Raw genomic sequence first — 26,456 nt, 5'->3', positions numbered from 1 at the left:
GAAAAGAATGTAATGTAAGGAAAGAGAAGGGAGGAGAATCCAAACACAAGGGTGAGGATAGCAGAGATATGAAATGAAGAGAAGTATTAGTAAGTAATTAAATAAATAGAAGAAGATGAGAGAGAGAAGTTTTCAAAAATAATTTTTGAAAAAGAGTTAGTGATTTTCGAAAATTAAAGGAAAAATACAATTAAAATTAAAATTTAAAATAATTAATTAATAAAAAAGAATTTTTGAAAAAGAAGGAGGTATTTTCGAAAATTAGAGAGGGAAAAGTAGTTAGGTGGTTTTGAAAAAGATAAGAAACAAACAAAAAAAATCAATTAGTTAGTTGAGAAAAGATTTGAAAATCAATTTTGAAAAGATAAGAAGATAAGAAGTTAGAAAAGATATTTTAAAATCAAATTTTTGAAAAAAAATTATGATTTAAAAAGATATGATAGAAAGATATGATTAAAATTAGTTTTGAAAAAGATTTGATTTTTAAAAATCAAAATTAATGACTTGACTCACAAGTAATCACAAGATATGATTCTAGAACTTAAAGTTTGAATCTTTCTTAACAAGCAAGTAACAAACTTGAAATTTTTGAATCAAAACATTAATTTTTTATGTGATTTTCGAAAATATGATAGAAAATTAAGAAAAAGATTTTTGAAAAATATTTTTAAAACTTTCGAAAATAAATAAGAAAAATGAAAAAGATTTGATTTTTGAAAAAGATTTTGAAAAAGATAAGGTTTTCAAATTAAAAATTTGATTTGACTCATAAGAAACAACTAGATTTTAAAAATTTTTGAAAAAGTCAATCCAAATTTTCAAAATTTATGAGTGAAAAAGGGAAAGATATTTTTTTTTTGAATTTTTAATGATGAAAGAGAAAAACATGAAAATGATGCAATGCATGAAAATTTTTAGATTAGAACAATGAATGCATGCAAGAACACTATGAATGTCAAGATGAACACCAAGAACACTTTGAAGATCATGATGAACATCAAGAACATATTTTTGAAAAAAATTTTGATGCAAAGAAAACATGCAAGACACCAAACTTAGAAATGTATGCTTGAACAGTGCATATGTCTTTTGAATTTGATGTTTATGAATGTTAAATATGTTGGCTCTTGAAAGAATGATGAAAAGGAGACATGTTATTTGATAATCTGAAAAATCATAAAAATTGATTCTTGAAGCAAGAAAAAGCAGTGAATACAAAAGCTTGCAGAAAAAAAATAAAAAAAAATAGCGAGAAAAAAAGAAAGAAAAAGAAAAAGCAAGCAGAAAAAGCCAAAAGCTCTTAAAACCAAAAGGCAAGAGCAAAAAGTCAGTAACCCTTTAAACCAAAAGACAAGGGTAATAAAAAGGATCCAAGGCTTTGAGCATCAGTGGATAGGAGGGCCTAAAGGAATAAAATCCTGGCCTAAGCGGCTAAACCAAGCTGTCTCTAACCATGTGCTTGTGGCGTGAAGGTGTCAAGTGAAAATTTGAGACTGAGCGGTTAAAGTCAAGGTCCAAAGCAAAAACAAAGTGTGCTTAAGAACCCTGGACACCTCTAATTGGGGACTTTAGCAAAGCTAAGTCACAATCTGAAAAGGTTCACCCAGTTATGTGTCTGTGACATTTATGTATCCGAGGGTAATACTGGAAAACAAAGTGCTTAGGGCCACGGCCAAGACTCATTAAGTAACTGTGTTCAAGAATCAACATACTGAACTAGGAGAATCAATAACACTATCTGAATTCTAAGTTCCTATATATGCCAATCATTCTGAACTTTCATGAATAAAGTGAGATGCCAAAACTATTCAAGAGGCAAAAAGCTACTAGTCCCGCTCATCTGATTGGAGCTATGTTTCATTGATATTTTGGAATTTATAGTATATTCTCTTCTTTTTATCCTATTTGATTTTCAGTTGCTTGGGGACAAGCAACAATTTAAGTTTGGTGTTGTGATGAGCGGATAATTTATACGCTTTTTGGCATTATTTTTACATAGTTTTTAGTATGATTTAGTTAGTTTTTAGTATATTTTTATTAGTTTTTAAATAAAATTCACATTTCTGGACTTTACTATGAGTTTGTGTATTTTTCTGTGATTTCAGGTATTTTCTGGCTGAAATTGAGGGACTTGAGCAAAAATCAGATTCAGAGGTTGAAGAAGGACTGCAGATGCTGTTGGATTCTGACCTCCCTGCACTCAAAGTGGATTTTCTGGAGCTACAGAACTCCAAATGGCACGCTCTCAATTGCGTTGGAAAGTAGACATCCAGGGCTTTTCAGCAATATATAATAGTCCATACTTTGTCCGAGTATTAATGACTCAAACTGGCGTTCAACAGCAGTTCCATGTTGCATTCTGGAGTTAAACGCCAGAAACAGGTTACAAACTGGCGTTCAACTCCAAGAGAAGCCTCTACACGTGTAAAGCTCAATGCTCAGCCCAAGCACACACCAAGTGGGCCCCAGAAGTGGATTTCTGCATCATTTACTCATTCCTGTAACCCTAGTAACTAGTTTAGCATAAATAGAACTTTTTACTATTGTAATTGGAGTTCCTTTTTCCCTATATTTTCGAATTCATATGCCATTTAGGGAGGCTGGCCTCTCGGCCATGCCTGGACCTTGTTCTTATGTATTTTCAACGGTAGAGTTTCTACACACCATAGATTAAGGTGTGGAGCTCTACTGTTTCTCATGAATTAATGCAAAGTACTATTGTTTTTCTATTCAATTCAAGCTTATTCCTATTCTAAGATATTCATTCGCACCCAAGAACATGATGAATGTGATGATTATGTGACGCTCATCACCATTCTCACCTATGAACGCGTGCCTGACAACCACTTTCGTTCTACATGAAGATGAGATAGAATGAGTATCTCTTAGGTATCTAATACAGGGGACCGAGTCCGATATATTAGAGTCTTCGTGGTATAAGTTAGAACCCATGGACGGCCATTCCTGAGATCCGAAAGGTCTAAACCTTGTCTGTGGTATTCCGAGTAGGATCTGGGAAGGGATAGCTGTCACGAGCTTCAAACTCGCGAGTGCTGGGCGTAGTGACAGACGTAAAAGGATAGTAAATCCTATTCCAGTATGATCAAGAACCGACAGATGATTAGCCATGCAGTGACAGCGCATTGGACCATTTTCACATAGAGGATGGGATGTAGCCATTGACAACGGTGATGCCCTACATACAGCTTGCCATGGAAGGGAGTAGGAATGATTGGATGAAGACAGCAGGAAAGCAGATGTTCAGGAGGAACGAAAGCATCTCTATACGCTTATCTGAAATTCTCACCAATGAATTACATAAGTATCTCTATCCTAGTTTATATTTTAATTATGTTTTTATTATCAATTCACCATAACCATTTGAATCCACCTGACTGAGATTTACAAGGTGACCATAGCTTGCTTCAGGCCGACAATCTCCGTGGGATCGACCCTTACTCACGTAAGATTTATTACTTGGACGACCTAGTGCACTTGCTGGTTAGTTGTGCGAAGTTGTGACAAAGTGTGATTCACGTTTGGGAGCACCAAGCCTTTGGCGCCATTGTTGAGGATCACAATTTCATGCACCACTGTTCCCCTACAATTCCACGCAATAACAATCATAATATCTATCAAGACAGCATCAAACTTCCTTTATCAGGAAGCAACAAAACGCTAAAAGGAGCATATATACTAGGCATTGTCCCCCTTGGGGACTGTAGCATCACTTCCTATCTCTTGAAGAGTGGGGCCTGTCTCACATTCCATATTTCCATTCACCATGGGTTTGTCTACTATTTGAGGGAGTTTCAGTCGTACCTCTTCTTCATAACTATTGATAGCTTCAAGCATAAAATCTGTCCCAACAGAACTGAAGTCGGGTGGTTTAGGTTCCTGGTACTCATTTCTGTCATCCAACATAGCTGAATCTGGCACAAAAGTGTCTTTCATTTCCGTGTCTTGGGAAGTATCTTGAGACATTTGCCAATTTACACTATGATGGTGTGGAAGGGTTGAACGGTTTAAGAGGAGAGGGTTGGTAGGAACATGGTCATTGTCTTGGCCATGTTGTTTCATAGTTGGGCTAGAGGTAGTCTGGTTAGGGACGGGGTTATGTGTAGGAGCAAAGTTGGGCTGGGTTAGAACATCACACAAAGGTGGAGTCTGTTGTGGTGTCATTTTTGGGTTTTGGGATGGAGATGCATTCTGGGCTTGTTTTGAGGTTTGGTTTTGGGCTGGTAAAACTCTGGGTTGGGTTGTCTTTCGTGGGGAGTTCGGGCAGGTTCTAGAAGATGGTTGAGATTGTGATAAAATAACAATATTCTCCTTCTCCACATAATTGGGTAGTCTCTCATGATTGTTTTGCAAGACATCATTCTCTTCTTGTTGAAGGATCGAGAACCTCGTACCTGGCACTGTCATGGCAGTATCTTTTGCATATAGCGCATTACCACCTACATTGCTTGTACTAACTCCCATTTTGCCCACCTTCTTGTCACGCGTAGGACGTTGGACCATTTCCCCTTGTGTTAGAATTGGGTGGCTTTTTGATATTTGACAAACAGTAAAATAATCATTGTATCCCAAACAAATAAAGAAATCCCCATCAGTTTTCTTTTCTTTTCTTTTTAATAAAAAAACGGAAATGAATATGGTTGTTGAGAAATGCCAATAGCAAATCCATCAAGTGAGGAAACACTTGATTTGTAGTTATGTCTTAACAATTGTCGAGAAATATGAAGTGAAAATAAAATAAAATAATCATTTCTTAACAAGCTCTAGCATTTGGAGAGTGGAAGTGGAAGTGAAGTGCATAAGATTTTGCATTAATGGGATGACAGAGTTTGGTGCAAACCAAAATTTGCAAGCAGGATTTGGTGCAGCTCCTCAGGGATAGTATGCACCTACATTTGCAGGATAGCCAAGACCCACTGGCATGGCTCCACAACCTTTACCGCTTGGTGGTGGTGACATGTTGGGATATGCAGATGATGAAGAAACAATGCGACTACGAGCCGAAAGAGGTGCAAGGGCTGCAGGATGGAGTATGGAAATAAGCAGGAAGAGGGCACTTGAAGAAGCCTTTGGAAGCATGTGGGTTTATTAAGACATTTTCAGAGGATGCAGGACATCATGTTTCATTTAAATTCTGAGGACCTGCACATATTGGCATGTTCATTGTCATAAGATATACACATTATGCTGTAATTGAAATGGTGGAGAATGTAAAATTTTGTGCATTTTTGTGTCATCCTTTTCAATTTTATTTGAGGATCCTTAAGATCATTCCTTTTCTTTTTAACCATTTCTCTCCTTTTTTTTCCCTAACAATAAAAAACTTCAATACCAGAATGTAAAAAAATAAACAAATAGACAGACATGCTTCTCAATACTAACCAGAATATTTCCTTGTTTGGCAAACTTAATTGAATTTTGGATCATCAGCTATCATGTCAAATTCATCATCCAAATAAAGGTACTGATCACCGTTCATCAAATTATGAAATAAAATCTTCCTTGAATTCCAATTAAACCTGATTTTCTCTGTATGCAGGACCAACAAAAGAATGTTACGTGTATAGTATGGAGTTTGGAAACATTAAGAAGTAATTAAAAGTAGAGTGCAAATTTACTTATCGAACTCGTTCACGAAAATTTTCATCTTATTTTAACCCAAAGCTAAGGAAAATTACAAAGAAAATATTGATCAACTTACCGCAAAATGTCCTTTTGTGTCCTGAAACCAATTTGAGTTCTGAGATGTGAGCTATATGTTGCCAATCTTCCCCTGTTATCCTTTTGCATCGCTTCTCCAACATTGGACTTTTCTCAATTAATAACTTGTGCAAGTTTGTTAATTGTCCAAAGCTACTTGGCAATGATTTCAACTCAGGGCAGTAACTGATGCGTAATTCTTGAAGAGAAGTCATGTCTCCTAACTATTCTGGCAATGAATCTACATTGTATAGACTCAAAGTTTGTAGGGAAGGGATACCCTGCAAGCCTTTTGGAAGAACTCGATTATGGTCCCCGCCGAAGATTGTAACGTGGTGGAGGGTAGTTAGCACATTCATGCTGCTTTGTACATCCACCAGCTCTGGACAGTATGAGATGTCAAGGCACTGGAGATAAGTTAGGTGTCTCACACCTTCAGATAAAGACTTCAACTTCTTGCAACGGTGAATGCTCAAAGCTCGAAGTGAGCTCAGACCTTGCAGAACATTTTATGAGAAAGACTCGAGCTCATCGCAATATCCGATTTCTAAAGTTTGTAACAAGCTGAGGCTGCGCAATGCATCCGGTAATGCCTTGAGTTTAGGGAAGTATTCAACACATAGTGTCTCAACATGATCCAAATTATGCACAATTTCTACTAGGAAGGAAGCCATGTCTTGAATTTCAAGATTCTTGACAGATGGAAGGCATGGCAATTTAAATTTGGGAACAGATGAAATACTAACTTCTAGAAGATTAGGCAGCATCTCTGCTCCTTCATCTTTCAACATAGAGATCAAGTTTGGCAACCCATGTAGCATTAGTTTCTTTAAGGACTTGAAAGCCTTCTCCTCAAAGCCTTCATACGAGTCATCATCGATGTGTTTCACACCTTCCATTCCACATATAGAAAGATAAGTTAAATGAGGTAACTTAGCAAGTGGGGGAAGTTGCTCACAACTTTTGCAGTGGTGAAGTGTAACACTGACTAAGCTCGAGAGAAGTGAGGTATTTCTCAACCAAGGGGCCAATTGTGTTCCTCCATATCCCTTCATCCTAAAACTTTTGAGATTTGAATGAGGCTCAAGGCCATTAAGCACCTTTTCTGAATCTGCATTATTAATTTATTATCGCCCCAGGACAAGTATAAACAATTCAGGTTCTTCTTACTAATCAAATTAGCAGCTCTAGCATCACTTTCACTGAGGACATTCTCAAGTCCTTTGATATGTAGCTTGCCTCCAAGATTAAGATCGCGTAACTCGGCCATGCTAGACCAGCTTTTGAATCCACAATGAAAGTACTCAATGTCTTGAGACATTTCAGTGTACCGATTTTCGAGGGCATTGATACTAATGACGGACACCTTTGAATGGAGAGATGTCTAAGATCTTGTAGGCATGTAAAGTATTCAAGTAAGGAACGAAGATAAAAGCAAGAATACAGTTTTAGAACTTGCAATTTTCGCAGCATAGAAATACACTTGGGCAATGTTATGATCAAACTGTTGCAAATATTTAAGTACCTCAAGTGTGTTAAGCTTTTGAGTGCAGAGAGTTGCATAGAGCTCATGCTTAATGCTCGGAGAGAATTGAATGGTGGCAAGCCATGTGAATTAAACAAAACAAGCGAATCAAACTCAATAAAAGTCCTTAGGGATTCAACTTTCTTGAAGGCACCCATGTTGAATTTGGATTCTCCATCCAAGCCTACCGAACTTATATGGTGGAGTCTACTTGACAGATTACTCAAGTTTGCAGACTTAGAAACCTTACACTCTTCCCCTACAATAGATTGAGCAAGTTCATGGAATAAATCATGAATCTTGAATGTAACATTTCCAAATAAATCATCCTTCACTTCTTCAAAAAATGATCTCTGACACAATTCATCCCACACATCGTTGCCAACATGCTCAACCTCCAAATTTCCGACTTAATAAGCCCATTTGCCATCCAGAGATGAATTAGCTCTTCTTTCAAGATTCGGAAGTCTTCAGGGTAAATGGCACAAAAAGAAAAGCACTGCCTTAGCGACAACTTCAAATTAAAGTAGCTTATTCTCAGAGCACGCATGATCGCATCACCTCCGGATATATTCCAAATCTTACTTTCCTTTATATCAAGCCATTGTTGTTTCTCACTTATGTTGCGTAGAAGGCTTCCAAGTACTTTGGATGCAAGAGGGGAAACCTACACATTTTTTCACAATCTCCTTTCCTATCTTTTCAAGCTCTGCACTTTCTTTGTTATTGCCAAATGCATGGTGTTTGAACAATGACCAGTTGTCATTCTCGGATAAAGGTAAGAGGCGATGAATAGAGCATGTTCCCATGATGGATGCAACACTTTCATTTCGAGTAGTTACCAAAATTACAGAACCTTTTACTCCGCTTCCACATTGTAACATGCATTTCAACTTCTTCCATTCTTCTTGATCCTCATTCCACACGTTGTCTAGAACAAGTAAATACCTCTTGCGGAGTAGCATCTCTTGAACTTTCTTTTGCATTGATTCTAAAGTAGAGAGGTTGGGGTTTTGTAAGGTGATGAATTCTACAATGGACTGCAAAATTTTCATTATATTAAAATCACTGGAAATACAAACCCAAATTCTGAGGTCAAAGTGTTTGATTACACAATCATCATTGAAGATCCATTGAGCAAGAGTTGTTTTTCCAAGTCCTCCAATACCAACAATGGGATAGACGGAGAGCTCGTCAGTGTTGCCAGAATGGCTTAAAAGAAACTTCAAAATCTCATCTCTGTCTTGATCTCTTCCATACATGTGTTGCTCAGTTCGAACAGAACACGTCTGGCGCCATTGATCATCTTCTTGTTGCCTCTCTGCAACACCTGCATGCAACTCAAACTTCCTCCTCTCTTCATCAATCTCATGGAATCTTTTGGTAATCTCTTTCATCCTCCTACCAATGTCACGATGAAACAGAATGATCCTGGGATGAAAACGGGCAAAGTACATAACATGTGCCTTAAGCACTAGACGGTTGGATTTTATTGAACATTCATCTAAGATATCATCAAACACATATGCTGCATCTAAAAGCTTCTGCAGCCAAAGCTTCACAGCACGCTCTGTAATTTGTTTCTTTTCAACATCTTGGAGCACTGCATGGATTAAACTGAGGTTACTAGATAGCTTTACGGTATGTGATTCAACCCCCCAAATTGTTGCAAGCTCATTCTGGACAAAATTCTGCAAGTTTCCAATGACAATTCCAAGTAAAGCAGTAGCCATGAGTGTAGTGTGGGGAGGAATGCTCAAGAGGTATTTCTTTGTTTTTGTGCTATATATGTTATATGCTAATTCTTAATGATTGTGTGAATTATATTATTTTCAAGTGGCAAGTTGAACCAAAGCCATGACATCAGAGCCCGCATGATACATTAGGTAGTGTTGGTTCAGCCAATAATACTCGTGCTGTGGTCATTTTTTTTTATCAATTTAAGAATATTTTACATTATCGTTTACCAAACAAAATTTAGAACATTTCTACCAGACAAAACATGTAACCGTATTTTTAACAAAGAATTAAATAAAACCTTACTTTTAAGGTTACAATAAATATCTATGGAAACATTAAAACACATGTTAATTATTACTAATTTCAACTACTCAGATTTTTCGTTAATATACAAAATTAACTCTTCATAATTCATATTATAGACACAAATTAGACAAACTACCTCTCCAATCTCCTTAATTTCAACATATTCCGAAGAGAGAGAAAGTTACGGGGTGGATGAACAAATTCATGATCGTGCAGCAATTTAAGAAATAAGATGGTCAGCAACCAGGTTAAGTATTTACTCTTTGTGGAGATATATACATCATCCCAGTATTGAAGAATGAAGAATGAAGTCCCTTTATGACCTATGTAGCTCCAAACTGAAACTGTCGGTGTTTCTGAAAGTGCTAGTAAATTACTTAGGGATGCTCCCATTTGTATATGTAGTATATTATCAAAGCTACTTCGTATTAGATCTTTTTAATTTTCTTAAATTTCTTTCCTTTTATGGATAAATATAAGTTAAGGAAATTTTTTGGAGTAAATGACACCAATTTAATCAGTACCTCAGCAGCATTTTTGAATTCAGGTAAGGGATTGCCATTGTTGTACGTCACTTTGACTAGTTCATCCAAGGTGTAACCGTATAGTATATCATCCTTCTCCAGCTGTTTGTTCAAACATTCTATAAAAGTATGATGATGTTCTCCCCAATGCATGTCAATTGTCTTCTTACTCATATACGGCTTTACTGCATCCTATAAGAGCATGAAGCAGTGCAAAAGTATAAGACAAACAAACAAAACTTAGAAAAAATACAAGTTCAAGACTCAAATTTGTAATTTGAAATGAAGAAAAATGTTTTAAAAGCTTCCAATTTCTAAGAGCCACAAAGGTTTCTGGGATTTTTAATTCTTTTTCGTGTAATTATGAGATCTTCATTATTGTATAACATGTGGCGAAATTCTAGTTTTTAGTTTTTTGGTAAATGTTGCACCAAAATCCTATTTATCTTCATATAGAAACATGAAATCCAGTAACTAAGTGATTCACTTACATGTTCATAAGGAGGGGTCCTCAAGCCATAAAATGCAGTTACTTTCGAAGATCTTGAAGAGACTTGACACCTCTTTTTCTGCTTAAATACAATTAAAAGGGAAGATATCAGCACAAATCGGTAAGGAAGTTGCCTTACTAAAGAGGCTCTTCATGTGGAATCAGAAATGACATGAAATCAATTTCATTAATACAAAAGAAGTATTTGGCAATTGCCAATACCTATTTAGCTTGCCCAAGTATACAATATTCGTAAGCCTTCACTAACAATTTATAGTTTTCTATACTAAGGAATGATATTACCCAATAGTGTCTACAAGTTATCATCAACCTATCCCATTTCACACAAGAAAATATAGAGATTTGAAAATACATAGTCAACAAGCAGCCAACAATAATACAAAGCCACACAAAAAAGTTATATTTACATGAATTCCATGACTGGAAACCAAACAATATCAACAGAAAGTATGCAGTAAGTCCTACTTGGCAAGACTTCGGATAAGATGAATTTAGGCCTTGGGTGATTCTGTTGATCATGTTTATTGTTTGAGATTTGCATTTTTGAGAATCTCTAGGCGATTCCGCAGGCTTAAGAAGAAATCTTACCAAAGTTTACAAGGATAGGAAAAATATATGGTTTTTTGGTTTATCTACCGTTAAAATTATGTAGGAAGTGTGCTATTTTTCCATTATTAGGTTTTATACTGGGTTTTATTAATGAAGGTTATATAATAAGATACAAACTAGATAAAACTGACTTCATTTTATTATAAATTGGTGGGTGCTTGGTAATTTAATTACTTTCACTTGTTTCTTTAGTCTTTGTATTTAAAGGCTTTTCTTGGGTAGCTTGTAAGTTTGCTTCATTCATTTTGAATGTCAAGTGTCAACCACTTATTCAAAAAATAAAACGGAGAGACTAAACTGCCATTTTGGTCCCCAAAAGTTTCAGTTCTTTCCAAAATGGACCCAGAAAGAAGGAAATGACATCTTGGCCCCTCAAGGATCATCTCTATCGAACAAAATGCACCAAATATGAAGAGACATGCTCTAAAAAGGCTCTAAAGATCAAATTCCGACAGAGTTTTTCAAGTTTACTTAGAAAGAAAAATGATATATTTCGATTCTCCAAATTTGGTTATTTTACGTTAAATTGATTTAATTATACGATTTCTATTATGTGAATGGCAAAACATTTAAAATGAAATTTAAAAAGGGTACAAAAATGAAATTTTAGTATGTTACCTCAATTTTTCTATATATACTTTTTAAATAATTATGCAAATATTTTTACAAAAATTGGATCAAATGCATGAATTGGTTAGGAAAAAATAGTACATTTTGTAAAATTAAGATCATCTTTGGAGGGTCAAAAGGGCATTTTTTTTTTCCAGAGACTATTTTGTCAAAAAATGAATCTTTTGGGGGAACACAAAATGGTAGTTTCTTAACCTTCTATTTTTGTAGAAAATGATTAATAGTTTAAGCATGTTCATGTGGATAATCTGAAACACCTTTTCAATCAAAGGTGATTATGGTTCATGTGGTGTAACTTCAAACATCGATCAAACGATAAATATGCTACCTGAAACTAGATGTTGACAATTAATGTGTGAACACATGCTATACTGGGTGATTAAAGTAATTTTAAAGGGAGAAATTAATAATAAGGATGACAATAAAGTATTAGCCCAAGAAATTTACCATGTGAAGCTTCGGAATCTTGAACTTTGTAGATAAGCCTGTAGAAGTGAGATGACAAGTAGCATGCAGAGGGTTGAAGTAACAAGAAGTCATTACTACTTTGTTGCCTAGCAATTTACACACACAGCATATCAATATGGTTCTGCCCAAGGTTGCAAGAACTAAATCGGTCAGTAAACTGGTCAAGTGACTGGTTCAAAGGTTCAATGGTCCAACCATGTGAACTGTCATCGAACCAATTTAATTAAATATAAAATAAAACTCTTTAAAATATATCAATATTAATTGCTAGATATCTAAATTCAATGATTCAATAACAATATAATTCAAAATTACACATTCCCAAGTAATATTTTGTCTATTTCATTCCTAAAATTTCACATTCAAGTTCATCCCATCAAAGTTCTTAACTAAACCCACATAACTTAAAAGGTCACTAATTAATGATAAACAACAAAAAAAGCAAAATAGAGCCTCTTCTAATTAATGATAAACCACACACTACACAGTCATGGGAGTTTCTTGTATTGCACAGGAGGAATGGCATGAACACAACATGGCAGAAAGGGAGATATGGTGAAAAATTGGAAATACAATCATATATCTGTAAACAGAATAGCCAACAAAATTAGAACCGCATTTATTAACAAAAACAACAGCCACCAACATCAAAAAATCAAAATCAAATTCATGGGGAAAAAATAGGATTTTAAAATATGAAAAATTACTTTATCAGAAACTAATTATTAATTATCATGAAATCAAATTAATAAAGTAAAATGCCAAAATCCAACCAGAAAAGGAGACAGCAGTGAATCTTACCAGGGACAGGGGAGAAATGGCCAGAGAGGTGAGAGATGCCGGCGAAGAGAAGAGCAGAGACGTGGAGTAGCAATGCAGGACAGCGGCGGCGCAGAAGTTGAACGGAGCAGCGAAGTTGGCAAAGGAAAAGGGGAGAAGATGAAGTCACAGCAGTGCAGCAACCTAAGGTTGAGACTTGGGTCTGGGTACTAGATAACAACCAAGAGTAATTACAAAGGTTGAGAACCAAACCGGTCAATAAACCGGTAAAGTCACTGATTCAACAATTTACTGGTTCAACTAGAGTTCAATCGAAATTTAACCGATTTAATTAAATATCACAGCACTTACCAAAAAAAATTAACTCAGTTTACAAGCTTTTATCACAGTGTTGACAAAACTACTCATCAACAGAATTATCACAGTGTTTATGAACAAATATAAACAAAATTATGAATAAAATTATGAACAACAAACATGAATTTTATGAACAAAACGGGCAAAGTACATAACATGTGCCTTAAGCACTAGACGGTTGGATTTTATTGAACATTCATCTAAGATATCATCAAATACATATGCTGCATTTGAAAGCTTCTGCAGCCAAAGCTTCACAGCACGCTCTGTAATTTGTTTCTCTTCAGCATCTTGAAGCACTGCATGGATTGAACTGAGGTTACTAGATAGCTTTACGGTATGTGATTCAACCCCCCAAATTGTTGCAAGCTCATTTTAGACAAAATTTTGCAAGTTTCCAATGACAATTCCAAGTAAAGCAATAGTCATGAGTGTAGTGTGGAGAGGAATGCTCTAGGTATTGCTTTGTTTTTGTACTATATATGTTGGAAAAGTCTAGAAGGTCAGCACTTCTATTGAAATTTGACCAGCACTTAACCATTAGATGTCATCTCACACCATTAAAAATATTGATGATGGCTAATTGATGGCTACACATTACAAATTCTGCTGGCTCCATAGCACTCCTCATATATGTTATATCCTAATTCTTAATGATTGTGTGAATTATATTATTTTCAAGTGGCAAATTGAACCAAAGCCATGACATCAGAGCCCGCATGATACATTAGGTAGTATTGGTTCAGCCAATAATACTCGTGCTGTGGCCATTTTTTTTATCAATTTATGAATATTTTACATTATCGTTTACCAAACAAAATTTAGAACATTTCTACCAGACAAAACATGTAACCGTATTTTTAACAAAGAATTAAATAAAACCTTACTTTTAAAGTTACAATAAATATCTATGGAAACATTAAAACACATGTTAATTATTACTAATTTCAACTACTCAGATTTTTCGTTAATATACAAAATTAACTCTTCATAATTCATATTATAGACACAAATTAGACAAACTACCTCTCCAATCTCCTTAATTTCAACATATTCCGAAGACTGAGAAAGTTATGGGGTGGATGAACAAATTTATGATCGTGCAGCAATTTAAGAAATAAGATGGCCAGCAACCAGGTTAAGTATTTACTCTTATATATATATATATATGTAGAAGATATTACATGCATACAAATAGAATGGTAGCCTAAACCCTTTTATACTGTTCTAAGTCGCATACACCCCGATATGTCAAGTTGTCATTAATCGTAGACTTAAAATTGCAAAAATCGACAACTGCAAAAAAACACACGGGGCGATCATGATCATGAACACGGTGAATCCCTTGTAGTGAGGATCACATATACCATTTCAGCAGTTCATGCAACAGGGATTTTAGGCTCCCCTAAATTCACAAAAGCCTCTGCCCGTGTCAAGTGCATTGATGCAGCATCCCAAGATACAAGGTGGTCAAGAAATACATTCACATACCTTACCCTGTCATTCTGTCCAAAAAATCGCATCAGAATTGTTCAGTTAATATTCTCCTGGAAACTAAGTGATAATCCATGATGAACATACCTTATAATCCAGATAATAAGCATGCTGTACAAAAGGGAAGAAAGTATTTTCAGTTAGTAATGATAAACATAAAGGTTCCTGCGATGTAATTGTATGTACATCCTCATGACCACAAGTTTTGTTGTGATAGAGAGAAAGAGAGATTATACCTCCCACAAATCCAAGTTGATAATTGGCTGCATCATAAAATATTATCAGTTCGAATGACAATAATAAATCAACCAATTTGGAGGAATGTGGAAATTAGCTTACTATGTGATCCCACACAATTGGACAAATGGCATTTGCAGTTTTCACTATGGCTAGTCGTCTTTCTTCTCGCCTCACTAAAACAATCAAATGTGAATATTAGCAATAATCATTGACATTATTAGAAAAAATATATGGAAAATAATTGTATCAACAGAATAGGAAAAAGACAACTAATAAAAGATTAAATCAACGCATATTCACAAACAACCTTGACAATTTTAAGCATGGAGGATGATAATGGAATCCTAATGACATTACGTTTATGGAAGAGGGTATTGAAAAAAATATCTATAGTGTAATGTGAAGTCAATTAATCATCTAATTGATAAAATAAAATTTAGGATTTCTAAATTCAGATTTCTGTTTTATCATATACCTAATGCATATTATCAGGGCATTATTCTTTTAGTTTGCATACATGGGCTCACATCAATAGGACTACATTATTTGACCTAGCAATACATATAATAAATATTTGGTGAATCTTTCTCCTTTGATTATTCCTTAATCCTAAAATTATAAATATTCGATAGTTTAGGATAATATACTTGAACATAGTTCTATCAAACACAGATCATCCAAACAATTGTTCCATATTTGAACTGGGAATAAGGAAAGTTTAGCTCTGCATCAAGAATAATAAACAAAAGTATTCTACATAATGGCAATGAGGGTTTAAGAACCACACCAGTAAAACAATTTGAACATCTTACTTTTTGAAAAAATTGATTTACTTTGATAATGTTAGACTGGAATCAGAAATATTTCCTTTTTATTCTTTCTTTTTTTATTTTTTTTTATTGACTAAGGATCTTGATTAGCATGATCAAAGAGACCCCCAACTCTCCAAAATATCACTGATCCTAGCTAAACTAATCCTTTTTTTCTCTTTATTTACTGTCAACTGAAATCTTCTAAAAAACCTGTGTCCTTCCATAGCCACCCATGTATTATAGGGGAACTCCAATGGTTATATAAACATATTAAGATCATTTATGAATTCTGTGCAACCAACACATTATTTTTTAAGCATTAAGTAGACTTACAAACTAGCCAAACCCAGCCAGAACCGAATAGTGTGAGGGAAGCTTCTACAAACTTGTCTCTAAAGTTTGTAAATGATCCGAAATCTTTTTCAATCTGTTGAAGAAGACCTAGCTCGGGCATATCACCCCCATCTGGTCGCATACACTCCCAGAAGAAGTTATGATTCCAAACCTGCGCGGGAAAGGGGCACAATTAATTACCTGACACTGCTATGATGTGTGTTTTTCTGTTTAAATAAAAAAAGTATTTACAGTCACAATTGCAGCTTCTTCATTATTATCAATCATATGAACAAACAAAATTAGCTTAATCATACAGATAGGACTGACAACTTATTTGTTGCCACAAAAAGAAAATGGTTCAAGAACAAGAACAAGAATGATTATTAAGTGTCTGCTTGGTTTGCATATTTTGGCTTAAATATGTTTTTGGTCCCTCACTCCCCCCTAAGTTGTTAGTTTCTTTTTTCCGGTATCATTTCGTCCCTCTTTTTCAATGTAAGGTTGTCTTTGTTGTATTAGTCCGTCGATTATCTGGTGTAATTTACAAAGACTGAATGAAAATCTTTAAAATCATATATAGATCAAGACAAAATATTTAATATTTGAAGTACGATATGTATATTCCAAAATATCTATAAAAAAACTTAAATATGGACTAGACACAGATTTGAGAAAACGACTCAGACATCGAATAATGCCCCCCACCAAAACCATTAATGTAACATCCTAAATTTTTGAACCATGTTAATTATCCCATTTTGTAATGTTTGGTATGATAATAAACAAATTAGAAGTCATAAGGTAGTCTATTGATAAACTTAAGGAAAAATAAGAAATATCACAATAAACATAAAATTTTAATAAATAAAAGTAGATATTTAAAATTAAAAGTTATTATAAAAGTTTAATGATCATTAATAACCACAAGTTTAAGATGCAAAAGAAATTCAAATTTCATAAGATTATTTATAAGTTTAATTATTCAATAATTAATTCATTATTAATTAATTAAATTTATGGCAAAAACCTAGATGATGCACATGAAAACTAAGTTACCTAATTTAAAATTTGAAAGTATGACAACACAAACTTAAGTAAATTCTTAACCGGCAATAACAACTCTACAAAATATAGTCATAACTCATTCCATATTTATCGAATTTAAATGATCTTTGACACTATGAGAAGATGAGAACAATTCCTTCATTCTTTCAGTTCACCACAAGATCAATTTTGAATTATGTTAGGGAGACAAAATAGTAGCAAGGTAAGAGTAGGAAATCACGCTATAACCAACCAATCTGACAAATGATCAGTTATAAATATCTCCAACTACAGATACATTTGACTTGGTTTAAGGGTCCATTTTAAAGCTAACTTGATTATCTATAATTTATTTCCTATTTCCAAATATAGAGAACACTACCGAGCTTGCAAAGTGACACTCTAGAAGAAAGATTTCACCTAAACGCGAATTAGAAGAATGAAGAATGAAGTCCCTTTATGACCAAGTATTGAAGAATGAAGAATGAAGTCCCTTTATGACCTATGTAGCTCCAAACTGAAACTATCGGTGTTTCTGAAAGTGCTAGTAAATTACTCAGGGATACTCCCATTTGTATATGTAGTATATTATCATAGCTACTTCGTATTAGATCTTTTTAATTTCCTTAAATTTCTTTCCTTTTTATGGATAAATATAAGTTAAGGGAATTTTTTTGGAGTAAATGACACCAATTTAATCAGTACCTCAGCAGCATTGTTGAATTCAGATAAGGGATTGCCATTGTTGTAAGTCACTTTGACTAGTTCATCCAAGGTGTAACCATATAGTATATCATCCTTCTCCAGCTGTTTGTTCAAACCTTCTATAAAATTATGATGATGTTCTCCCCAATGCATGTCAATTGTCCTCTTACTCATATACGGCTCTAGTGCATCCTAGATGAGCATGAAGCAGTGCAAAAGTATAAGACAAATAAACAAAACTTGGAAAAAATACAAGTTCAAAAATCAAATTTGTAATTTGAAATGAAGAAAAATGTTTTAAAAGCTTCCAATTTCTAAGAGCCACAAAGATTTTCGGGATTTTTAATTCTTTTTCATGTAAATTATGAGATTTTCATTATTGTATAATATGTGGCGAAATTCTAGTTTTTAGTTTTTTGGTAAATGTTGCACCAAAATCCTATTTATCTTCATATAGAAACATGAAATCCAGTAACTAAGTGATTCACTTACATGTTCATAAGGAGGGGTCCTCAAGCCATAAAATGCAGTCACTTTCGAAGATCTTGAAGAGACTTGACACCTCTTTTTCTGCTTAAATACAATTGAAAGGGAATATATCAGCACAAATTGGTAAGGAAGTTGCCTTACTGAAGAAGCTCTTCATGTGGAATCAGGAATGACATGAAATCAATTTCATTAATACAAAAGAAGTATTTGGCAATTGCCAATACCTATTTAGCTTGCCCAAGTATACAATATTCGTAAACCTTCACTAACAATTCATAGTTTTCTAGCCTAAAGAATGATATTACCCAATAGTGTCTACAAGTTATCATCAACCTATCCCATTTCACACAAGAAAATATAGAGATTTGAAGAAACATAGTCGACAGACGACAAGCAGCCAACAATTTTACAAAGCCACAGAAAAAAGTCATATTTACATGAATTCCATGACTGGAAACCAAACAATACCAACAGAAAGTATGCAATAAGTCCTACTTGGCAAGACTTTGGATAAGATGATGTTAGGCCTTGGGTGATTCTGTTGGTCATGTTTCTTGTTTGAGATTTGCATTTTTGAGAATCTCTAGGCGATTCCGCAGGCTTCTTAAGAAATCTTACCAAAGTTTACAAGGATAGGAAAAATATATGGTTTTTTGGTTTATCTACCGTTAAAATTATATAGGAAGTGTACTATTTTTCCATTATTAGGTTTTCTATTGGGTTTTATTAATGAAGGTTATATAATAAGACACAAACTAGATAAAACTGACTTCATTTTTATTATAAATTGGTGGGTGCTTGGTAATTTAATTACTTTCACTTGTTTCTTTAGTCTTTGTATTTAAAGGCTTTTCTTGTGTAGCTTGCAAGTTTGCTTCATTCATTTTGAATGTCAAGTGTCAACCACTTATTCAAAAAATAAAACGGAGAGACTAAACTACCATTTTGGTCCCCAAAAACTTCAGTTCTTTCCAAAATGGACCCAGAAAGAAGGAAATGACATCTTGGCTCCTCAACGATCATCTCTATCGAACAAAATGCACCAAATATGAAGAGACATGCTCTAAAATGGCTCTAAAGATCAAATTCCGACAGAGTTTTTCAAGTTTACTCTGAAAGAAAAATGATATATTTCGATTCTCCAAATTTAGTGATTTTACATTAAGTTGATTTAATTTTACGATTTCTATTATGTGAATGGCAAAACATTTAAAATGAAATTTAAAAAGGGTACAAAAATCGAATTTTAGTATTTTACCTCAATTTTTCTATATATACCTTTTAAATAATTATGCAAATGTTTTTACAAAAATTGGATCAAATGCATGAATTGGTTAGGAAAAAATAGTACATTTTCTAAAATTAAGATCATCTTTGGAGGGTCAAAAGGGCAATTTTTTTTCCAGAGACTATTTTGTCAAAAAATGAATCTTTTGGGGGAACACAAAATGGTGGTTTCTTAACCTTCTATTTTTGTAGAAAATGATTAATAGTTTAAGCATGTTCATGTGGATAATCTGAAACATCTTTTCAATCAAAGGTGAATATGGTTCAAGTGGTGTAACTTCAAACATCAATCAAAAGATAAATATGCTACCTGAAACTAGATGTTGACAATTAATGTGTGAACACATGCTATACTGGGTGATTAAAGTAATTTTAAAGGGAGAAATTAAAAATAAGGATGACAATAAAGTATTAGCCCAAGAAATTTACCATGTGAAGCTTCGGAATCTTGAACTTTGTAGATAAGCCTGTAGAAGTGAGATGACAAGTAGTATGCAGAGGGCTGAAGTAACAAGAAGTCATTGCTACTTTGTTGCCTAGCAATTTACACACACAGCATATCAATATGGTTCTGCCCAAGGTTGCAAGAACCAAATCGGTCAGTGAACTGGTTAAGTGACTAGTTCAAAGGTTCAATGGTCTAACCATGTGAACTGTCATCAAACCAATTTAATTAAATATAAAATAAAACTCTTTAAAACATATCAATATTAATTTCTAGATATCTAAATTCAATGATTCAATAACAATAAAATTCAAAATTTCACATTCCCAAGTAATATTTTGTCTATTTCATTCCTAAAATTTCACATTCAAGTTCATCCCATCAAAGTTCTTAACTAAACGCACATAACTTAAAAGATCACTAATTAATGATAAACAACAAAAAAAAGCAAAACAGGGCCTCTTCTAATTAATGATAAACCACACACTACACAGCCATGGGAGTTTCTTGTATTGCACAGGAGGAATGGCATGAACGCAGCATGGCAGAAAGGGAGATATGGTGAAAAATTGGAAATACAATCATATATCTGTAAACAGAATAGCCAACAAAATTAGAACCGCATTCATTAACAAAAACAACAGCCACCAACATCAAAAAATCAAAATCAAATTCATGGGGAAAAAATAGAATTTTTAAATATGAAAAATTACATTATCAGAAACTGATTATTAAGTAGCATGAAATCAAATTAATAAAGTAAAATGCCAAAATCCAAGCAGAAAAGGAGAGAGCAGTAGATCTTACCAGGGACAGGGGAGAAATGGCCGGAGAGGTGAGAGACGCCGGCGAAGAGAAGAGCAGAGACGTGGAGTAGCAATGCAGGACGGCGGCGGCGCAGGAGTTGAACGGAGCAGCGAAGTTGGCAAAGGAAAAGGGGAGAAGATGAAGTCACAGCAGTGCAGCAGCCTAAGGTTGGGACTTGGGTCTGGGTACTGGATAACAACCAAGAGTAATTACCAAGGTTGCGAGAACCAAACTGGTCAATAAACCGGTAAAGTCAATGGTTCAACAGTTCACTGGTTCTACCGGAATTCAATCGGAATTCAACCGGTTTAATTAAATATCACAGTGCTTACCAAAAAAAAATTAACTCAGCTTACAAACTTTCATCACAGTGCTTACAAAACTACTCAGCAAACAAAATTAACTCAGCAAACAAAAAATTTATGAATAGAATTAAGTCAATTAACTCAGCAACATAATTATCACAGTGCTTATGAACAAATATGAACAAAATTATGAATAAAATTATGAACAGCAAACAGAAATTTTATGAACAAAATTAACAAACTACACAGCATTTAATATTATCATTGTTTATTTGTTTATGAACAAATATGAACAAAATTATGAACAGCAAACAGAAATTTTATGAACAAAATTCACAAACTACACAGCATTCAATATTATCAGTGCTTATGAACAAGTATGAATAAAAAAATGAACAAAATTATGAACAGCAAAGTGACTGTTTAACAAACTACACAGCATTCAATGTTCTCAATTTATCACAGTACTCACCGGCTGCGAGGAGGAAGGGCAGTGGCAGAAACACAACGGCGACACACACAGAGAGAGAGAGAGAGAGAGAGCTCGAACAGAGGAGACGGCCAACGAGCTTCCAAACGACGGCGAGGGAGCTTCCAATCACGGCGACACAGCTTCCTACGACGGCGACGGATCTTCTACGGTGGCGGTGGAGGCTGCGTGGGTGTGGGGGCTGCGGTGGCTGTGGGGGTTGCGGGGAGCTGCGAGGCTGTGGGGGTTGCGGGGAGCTGCGAGGGCTGATGCGGGGGCTTCGTGGCTGCAGTGGCGGCAGAGACTGCGGTGACTGCGGGCGGCGGGCTGCAGGGCTGGGTGGCTGGGGTCTAGGTTTAGTTGATGCTGTATTGCTGTGTAGTTTCAGAGAGGAGAGGATAGTTGATGCTGGGTGAGTGGGTGTGGCTGTGTTACTTTCCTTCTTTAGTTTTAGGGTTTTTGCCGTTTTTCTTTTTTTCCTTTCTAAAGCCCACAACGGCACCGTTTTGGAGAGGATTACCGAACCCAAAAATTTTTGAAAAAACTGGCCGGTTCTACCGGTTCATCAATTAACCACCAATTCACCGATTTTATGATAAATTTTTTAAATGATTTTCGAGCCTAATCGGACCAGTTTAATGATCAGTTCTCAGTTAATTAAGTTAAACCGACCAGTTCGATTTGATTTTCATAACAATAGTAATTATCCAAAAATCTTCATCTAGTGTTTTTTGGTACGACAACAGAATAAGACTTAGATTTTGTAATATTATTTAAATGAAATTATATATATTAAATATTTATATATCTATAATTGCTTCTTATATTTGTCCCCTCAATCGGCGCCAGAGACACCGATGCATGCCATTATCTTTTGTACAAAAGTTCTTCAAATTTGGAACAGCTATTCCCCGCGACCCTAACCTAAAAGCTTGGGATTGGTGGAGTCAATTCATGGAAGCTGAAAGCTGAGAAATCCAAACCCAATTTCAGAATCAGAAATGCTCAGGTGGCTTACCTTCTATTAGGGGTGTTCGCGGTGCGATTTGATTCGGTTTTTGAAAGAAAAGTTATCCGATCCAATTGTTTAATTAAACTGCGGTTCGGTTTGGTTCGATTTTTTTATTGAGGCCATCCGAATCAAACCAAACCAATTAAAATCGGTTTGATTCGATTCGGTTTGTTCGGTTTTTAAAAATATTGCCTCTTCATCCTTTTCTACCTATTTGTGAATTGTGATCATTTTACTAATGCAACTATAATTTTCAACAAAAGGAAAGTCTTGAAGCCACCTTTAGAGTTTTTCCCCATGATCTCAAAGTCACTGAGTTTAAAATAAGGAATCAGTCACTGATTCAAAGAATTGACAATCCATCCCATTCTTATCAAGATATTCATATTCATGCATATTCTTTCCTAGTACATCATAACCAAAGCTACAAGTGTTATATAACAAACAGGACAAACTATTCCATTCTTATCAAGATATTCATATTCATGCATATTCTTTCCTAGTTCATTATAACCAAAGCTACAAGTGTAACAAACAAGACAAACTATTCCGTAAAGCTCTCCTTGATAACTCCATCAATGGAACTGTCATAAAAAAAACCTTCAAATCTGCTCAAATTAAGAGGTGACAATGATCAGTGAACCAGCAAATAAATTTCCTTAAACAGAACAACAAATAAATTAAACAATGATCAGTGAACCAGCAATCAGAAAAGACCAATATATATATATAGCACAACAGGGTAAATACAATAAATCAAGCAATACCATAAACCAGCAGCAATCCAGCAATACAATAAACCAGCAACAATCCAGCAATACCAATTACCAAGTTATCAACATTCAACAATAAATCAATAACCAGCATCAAGCAATAAACTGAAAAATAAATCAATAACCAGCAATCCAGCAATACCAAATTATCAACAATAAACTGAACAATACACTGATCTCAATACACTGAACAATAATTCAATAACCAGTAATACCAAATTACCAACAATAAACAGAACAACAATAAAATAATTCAGCAACCAGCAATAAACAGCAACCAGTAAATTACCAACAATAAACAGCAACCAGCAAGGCAGCAAGCCAGCAACAAAACCAACAATAAAATAATTCATCAAATCAACAATGCACCCACCAGTAAACAGCACGTAGCAACAATACAGTGATATCATTTTTGTGCATGTTGTGATCCAGTGATATCTTCCAATACAGGGGAAGGGGAAGCGTGCATGCAGATTTTTTCCTAATACATCATAACCAAAGCTACAAGGGTTATAACAAACAGGACAAACTATCATTTTTTACTATCATTTTTATCTATCAATCCAATTTCTTTGGTCTAATAATTCAAGAGCAAAAACATAACAACAAATAAATTAAACAATGATCAATGAACTAACAATCAGAAGCAATTTCCCTAAACAATGAACAACAAATAAAACAATGAACACTGAACCAGCAAGAAAACAACTAGCAACAATGAAATCAAATAATCAGTGAATCAATAACAAGTAAAACAATAAAACAAATAAAACAATAAATTTCCCTAAACAATGAGAAACAAATAAAACAATAACAAGTTAACAACAGCCAGCAACAATGAATCACTGAACAATGATTATTGAACAGAAATTAGTCAAATTACTTAATTACATACCTGACTCAGAGGCTCGGGCTCCATGTCTCACTTGAATCGGTGGTTGGGTGGCTTGGTAGTCGGTGCTGTGCTGTGCTGTGTTGTGGGTGGCCGAAAACACTGCTAGGCGGTGCTGTGCTAGGTGGCTCGGTGGGAAGAAGGGTTCGGCGCTGCTGGGTCGGTGCTCGCTGGGAAGAAGGCTTCGGCTTCGGCGCTGCTGGGAAGAAAGCTGCTGGGTCAGTGCTCGCTGGGAAGAAGTCTTCGGCGGCGCTGCCAAGTGATGGGAGGAAGGGCTTCCTACTCGAGACTCCAGTGCAAAGAGCGAGAGTGTGAGACTGAGAGAAGAGAGCAGCTAGAGCTAGGTAGGAGTGGGCATGGTTTGGATTTTTAAAAATCCAAACTGGATTGAAGAGAGAAACCGGTTTTAAATCGGTTTGAGAAAACAAAAACCGGTTTTAAACCGGTTTTAGAATTTAAATCCGGTTTTATCTATAAACCAATTTTAAATCCGGTTTTTTATATCCAAATCTAAAATCCAGTTTTTTTTTTTTTGAAAATCCAGTTTTAAAACCAAATTTTTTAACCAAAAATCCAGTTTTAAAACCAGTTTTTGAAAACCCAGTTTTAAAACCAGTTTTTTCAACCAAAAATCCAGTTTTAAAACTAGTTTTTAAAAATCCAATTTCCAAACCAGATTTTTTAACAAAAAATCCACTTTTAAAACCAGTTTTTAGAAATTCAATTTTCAAACCATAATATTTTTAAAAGTAAAATTAATACTAAAGTCAATTTCAAATCAAAACTTTGCAAAGATGAAGTGGAATCACAAATATAAAGAAACAAAACTTCTGTACAAAGCCTAATACAGGGAGGGGCACATATCAAGAAATGAGTACATATAAAGTGGCATTTGCCATTGATACATAACTTCCTTTAGCAAACTATTTATGGCTTCTAGCTGAAACATACATTGATGTGCTCAAGGAAACAATTGTTGGAAATACATGAGCTCCTATCTAATGATGGATTTCCAGAAGCAATATTGGAAATATCCTCAACAAACATATGAGCTCATCGTGAAATGCCTTCCTGGGAGACAGTCAAGAGCATTAACAACTATGAAAATACATAACTGGATAATCCAATTGACATGAATAAATAAAAGATTGATTAGACCAACCCACACTTTATCATCATCAGTGAACACTTCCTCCTCAAGAGTTTTGATTCGGGAAATTAAATTCTACTAAAACAAAATTGATTTAGAAACTCAAAGAAGCAAAATGAAAAAATGGAAGAGAAACCCACCTTTTCTTCTCCTTTGGAGGCAGAAATCAAAATTCAGAAATAGGGAAAAGATTGAAACTTCAGTCAAAATCAACCAAAATTTGAAACTATCATTGACCAAACCACAAACTAATTTTTGGAGTATTTGAAATTCTCAGTTTCAAAATAAAAACCATATTCCCAATATTGACCTAAACTCTTGGGGTCTCCACCATTTACATCATTTAGAAGCATCAGTTCATAACACTAACGACCTAAACAAGTATGAAACTGAGAGTAATTTTGGAAGCATCTTGAACGCAAGCAAATAACCAAATTGAATGACAAATTATTACCTGAGCAGTAAGATTTTGGACAAGCAGACGATGATCAACCGGCAGGTGAACACTAGAGGGAAGAGCCAACACGGTGCTTGCTCTGGTGCCGGCTGCGGCGGAGACCAAGAGGGAAGAGCCGAAGAGAGAAGACCGACAAAGACACGGTTGTGTGTGAAACTGGATTGTGGACTGGATTCACTGATTAGGGTTTTTTTTATTTTGGATTTTAATTTGGATATGGATTTGGATCTGGATTTAAACTTGTTTAAATGGTTTGGATTTGAAAACCAAATTATAAAAAGGATCCAATTTAGTTTGGGTTTTCTTTATTAAAAACTGTTTTTCTTTTTAAATAGTTTGGTTTGGATGTGGTTTAAAATCCAAAATATGGATTTTTTTGCCCACCTCTAGAGCTAGGTTTGCATTTGGGGGTGGGGGGGGGGGGGTTAGGTCACAATTCAAGAGTCAAGTCTGGGGGAGGAGTGGGGGAGGGGGGTTTGGTTTTTTATGATTTTTTTAATATACCGGTTCGGTTCGGTTCGGTTAGGGTTTTCATTGTCAAAATCAAAAACCGAACCGAACCGCAATAAAA

General features: G+C 34.9%; 2 protein-coding genes across 10 annotated transcripts; both read right to left on the bottom strand.

The window, feature by feature from the left end:
- Positions 1-5,892: 5,892 nt before the first annotated feature.
- LOC107623460 (putative disease resistance protein RGA3) lies at positions 5,893-14,153 on the bottom strand. The gene is given in 10 exon segments (XM_088483592.1): positions 5,893-5,981; positions 5,984-6,845; positions 6,848-6,993; positions 6,996-7,652; positions 7,655-7,907; positions 7,909-8,934; positions 9,814-10,005; positions 10,305-10,382; positions 12,011-12,117; positions 12,833-14,153. Coding segments are annotated over 9 exon segments (3,396 nt in total). The 5' UTR covers positions 12,104-12,117; positions 12,833-14,153.
- A 138-nt stretch (positions 14,154-14,291) lies between these two features.
- Positions 14,292-22,048, bottom strand: LOC107623653 (superoxide dismutase [Fe] 3, chloroplastic). 9 transcript variants are annotated; one of them, XM_088483613.1, is made up of 11 exons: positions 21,853-22,047; positions 21,605-21,803; positions 20,828-21,015; positions 20,005-20,146; positions 18,292-18,369; positions 17,800-17,991; positions 16,048-16,219; positions 15,002-15,075; positions 14,899-14,925; positions 14,750-14,773; positions 14,292-14,673 (listed from the first exon to the last, which is right to left on the bottom strand). In XM_088483613.1, the coding sequence occupies exons 4-11, from the start codon at positions 20,095-20,097 to the stop codon at positions 14,548-14,550; spliced, it is 786 nt and encodes a 261-aa protein (XP_088339739.1). In that variant the 5' UTR covers positions 20,098-20,146; positions 20,828-21,015; positions 21,605-21,803; positions 21,853-22,047; the 3' UTR covers positions 14,292-14,547. The 9 variants fall into 9 exon arrangements, with proteins under 9 accessions (XP_088339739.1, XP_088339749.1, XP_088339726.1 ...); XM_088483623.1 differs by having other exon boundaries at positions 20,005-20,111; XM_088483600.1 differs by having other exon boundaries at positions 18,292-18,372; positions 20,828-21,059; positions 21,605-22,048.
- Between the last annotated feature and the right edge of the window lie 4,408 nt (positions 22,049-26,456).

This window comes from Arachis ipaensis, chromosome B10, assembly GCF_059453495.1.
Source record: "Arachis ipaensis isolate K30076 ecotype BB chromosome B10, ASM5945349v1, whole genome shotgun sequence".
Taxonomy (NCBI): Eukaryota; Viridiplantae; Streptophyta; class Magnoliopsida; order Fabales; family Fabaceae; genus Arachis; species Arachis ipaensis.
This window is presented reverse-complemented; position numbering and strand designations above follow the sequence as displayed.

Excerpts from the sequence above, each read along its gene's own strand:
- LOC107623653 (XM_088483600.1), bottom strand. The coding sequence starts at position 20,097 with ATGACTTCTTGTTACTTCAGCCCTCTGCATACTACTTGTCATCTCACT. Across the intron at positions 17,992-18,291 it reads GGACCCCTCCTTATGAACAT|GATGCACTAGAGCCGTATAT; the intron begins GTAAGTGAATCA and ends ATGCTCATCTAG. Across the intron at positions 14,774-14,898 it reads TCAACTTGGATTTGTGGGAG|CATGCTTATTATCTGGATTA; the intron begins GTATAATCTCTC and ends CCTTTTGTACAG.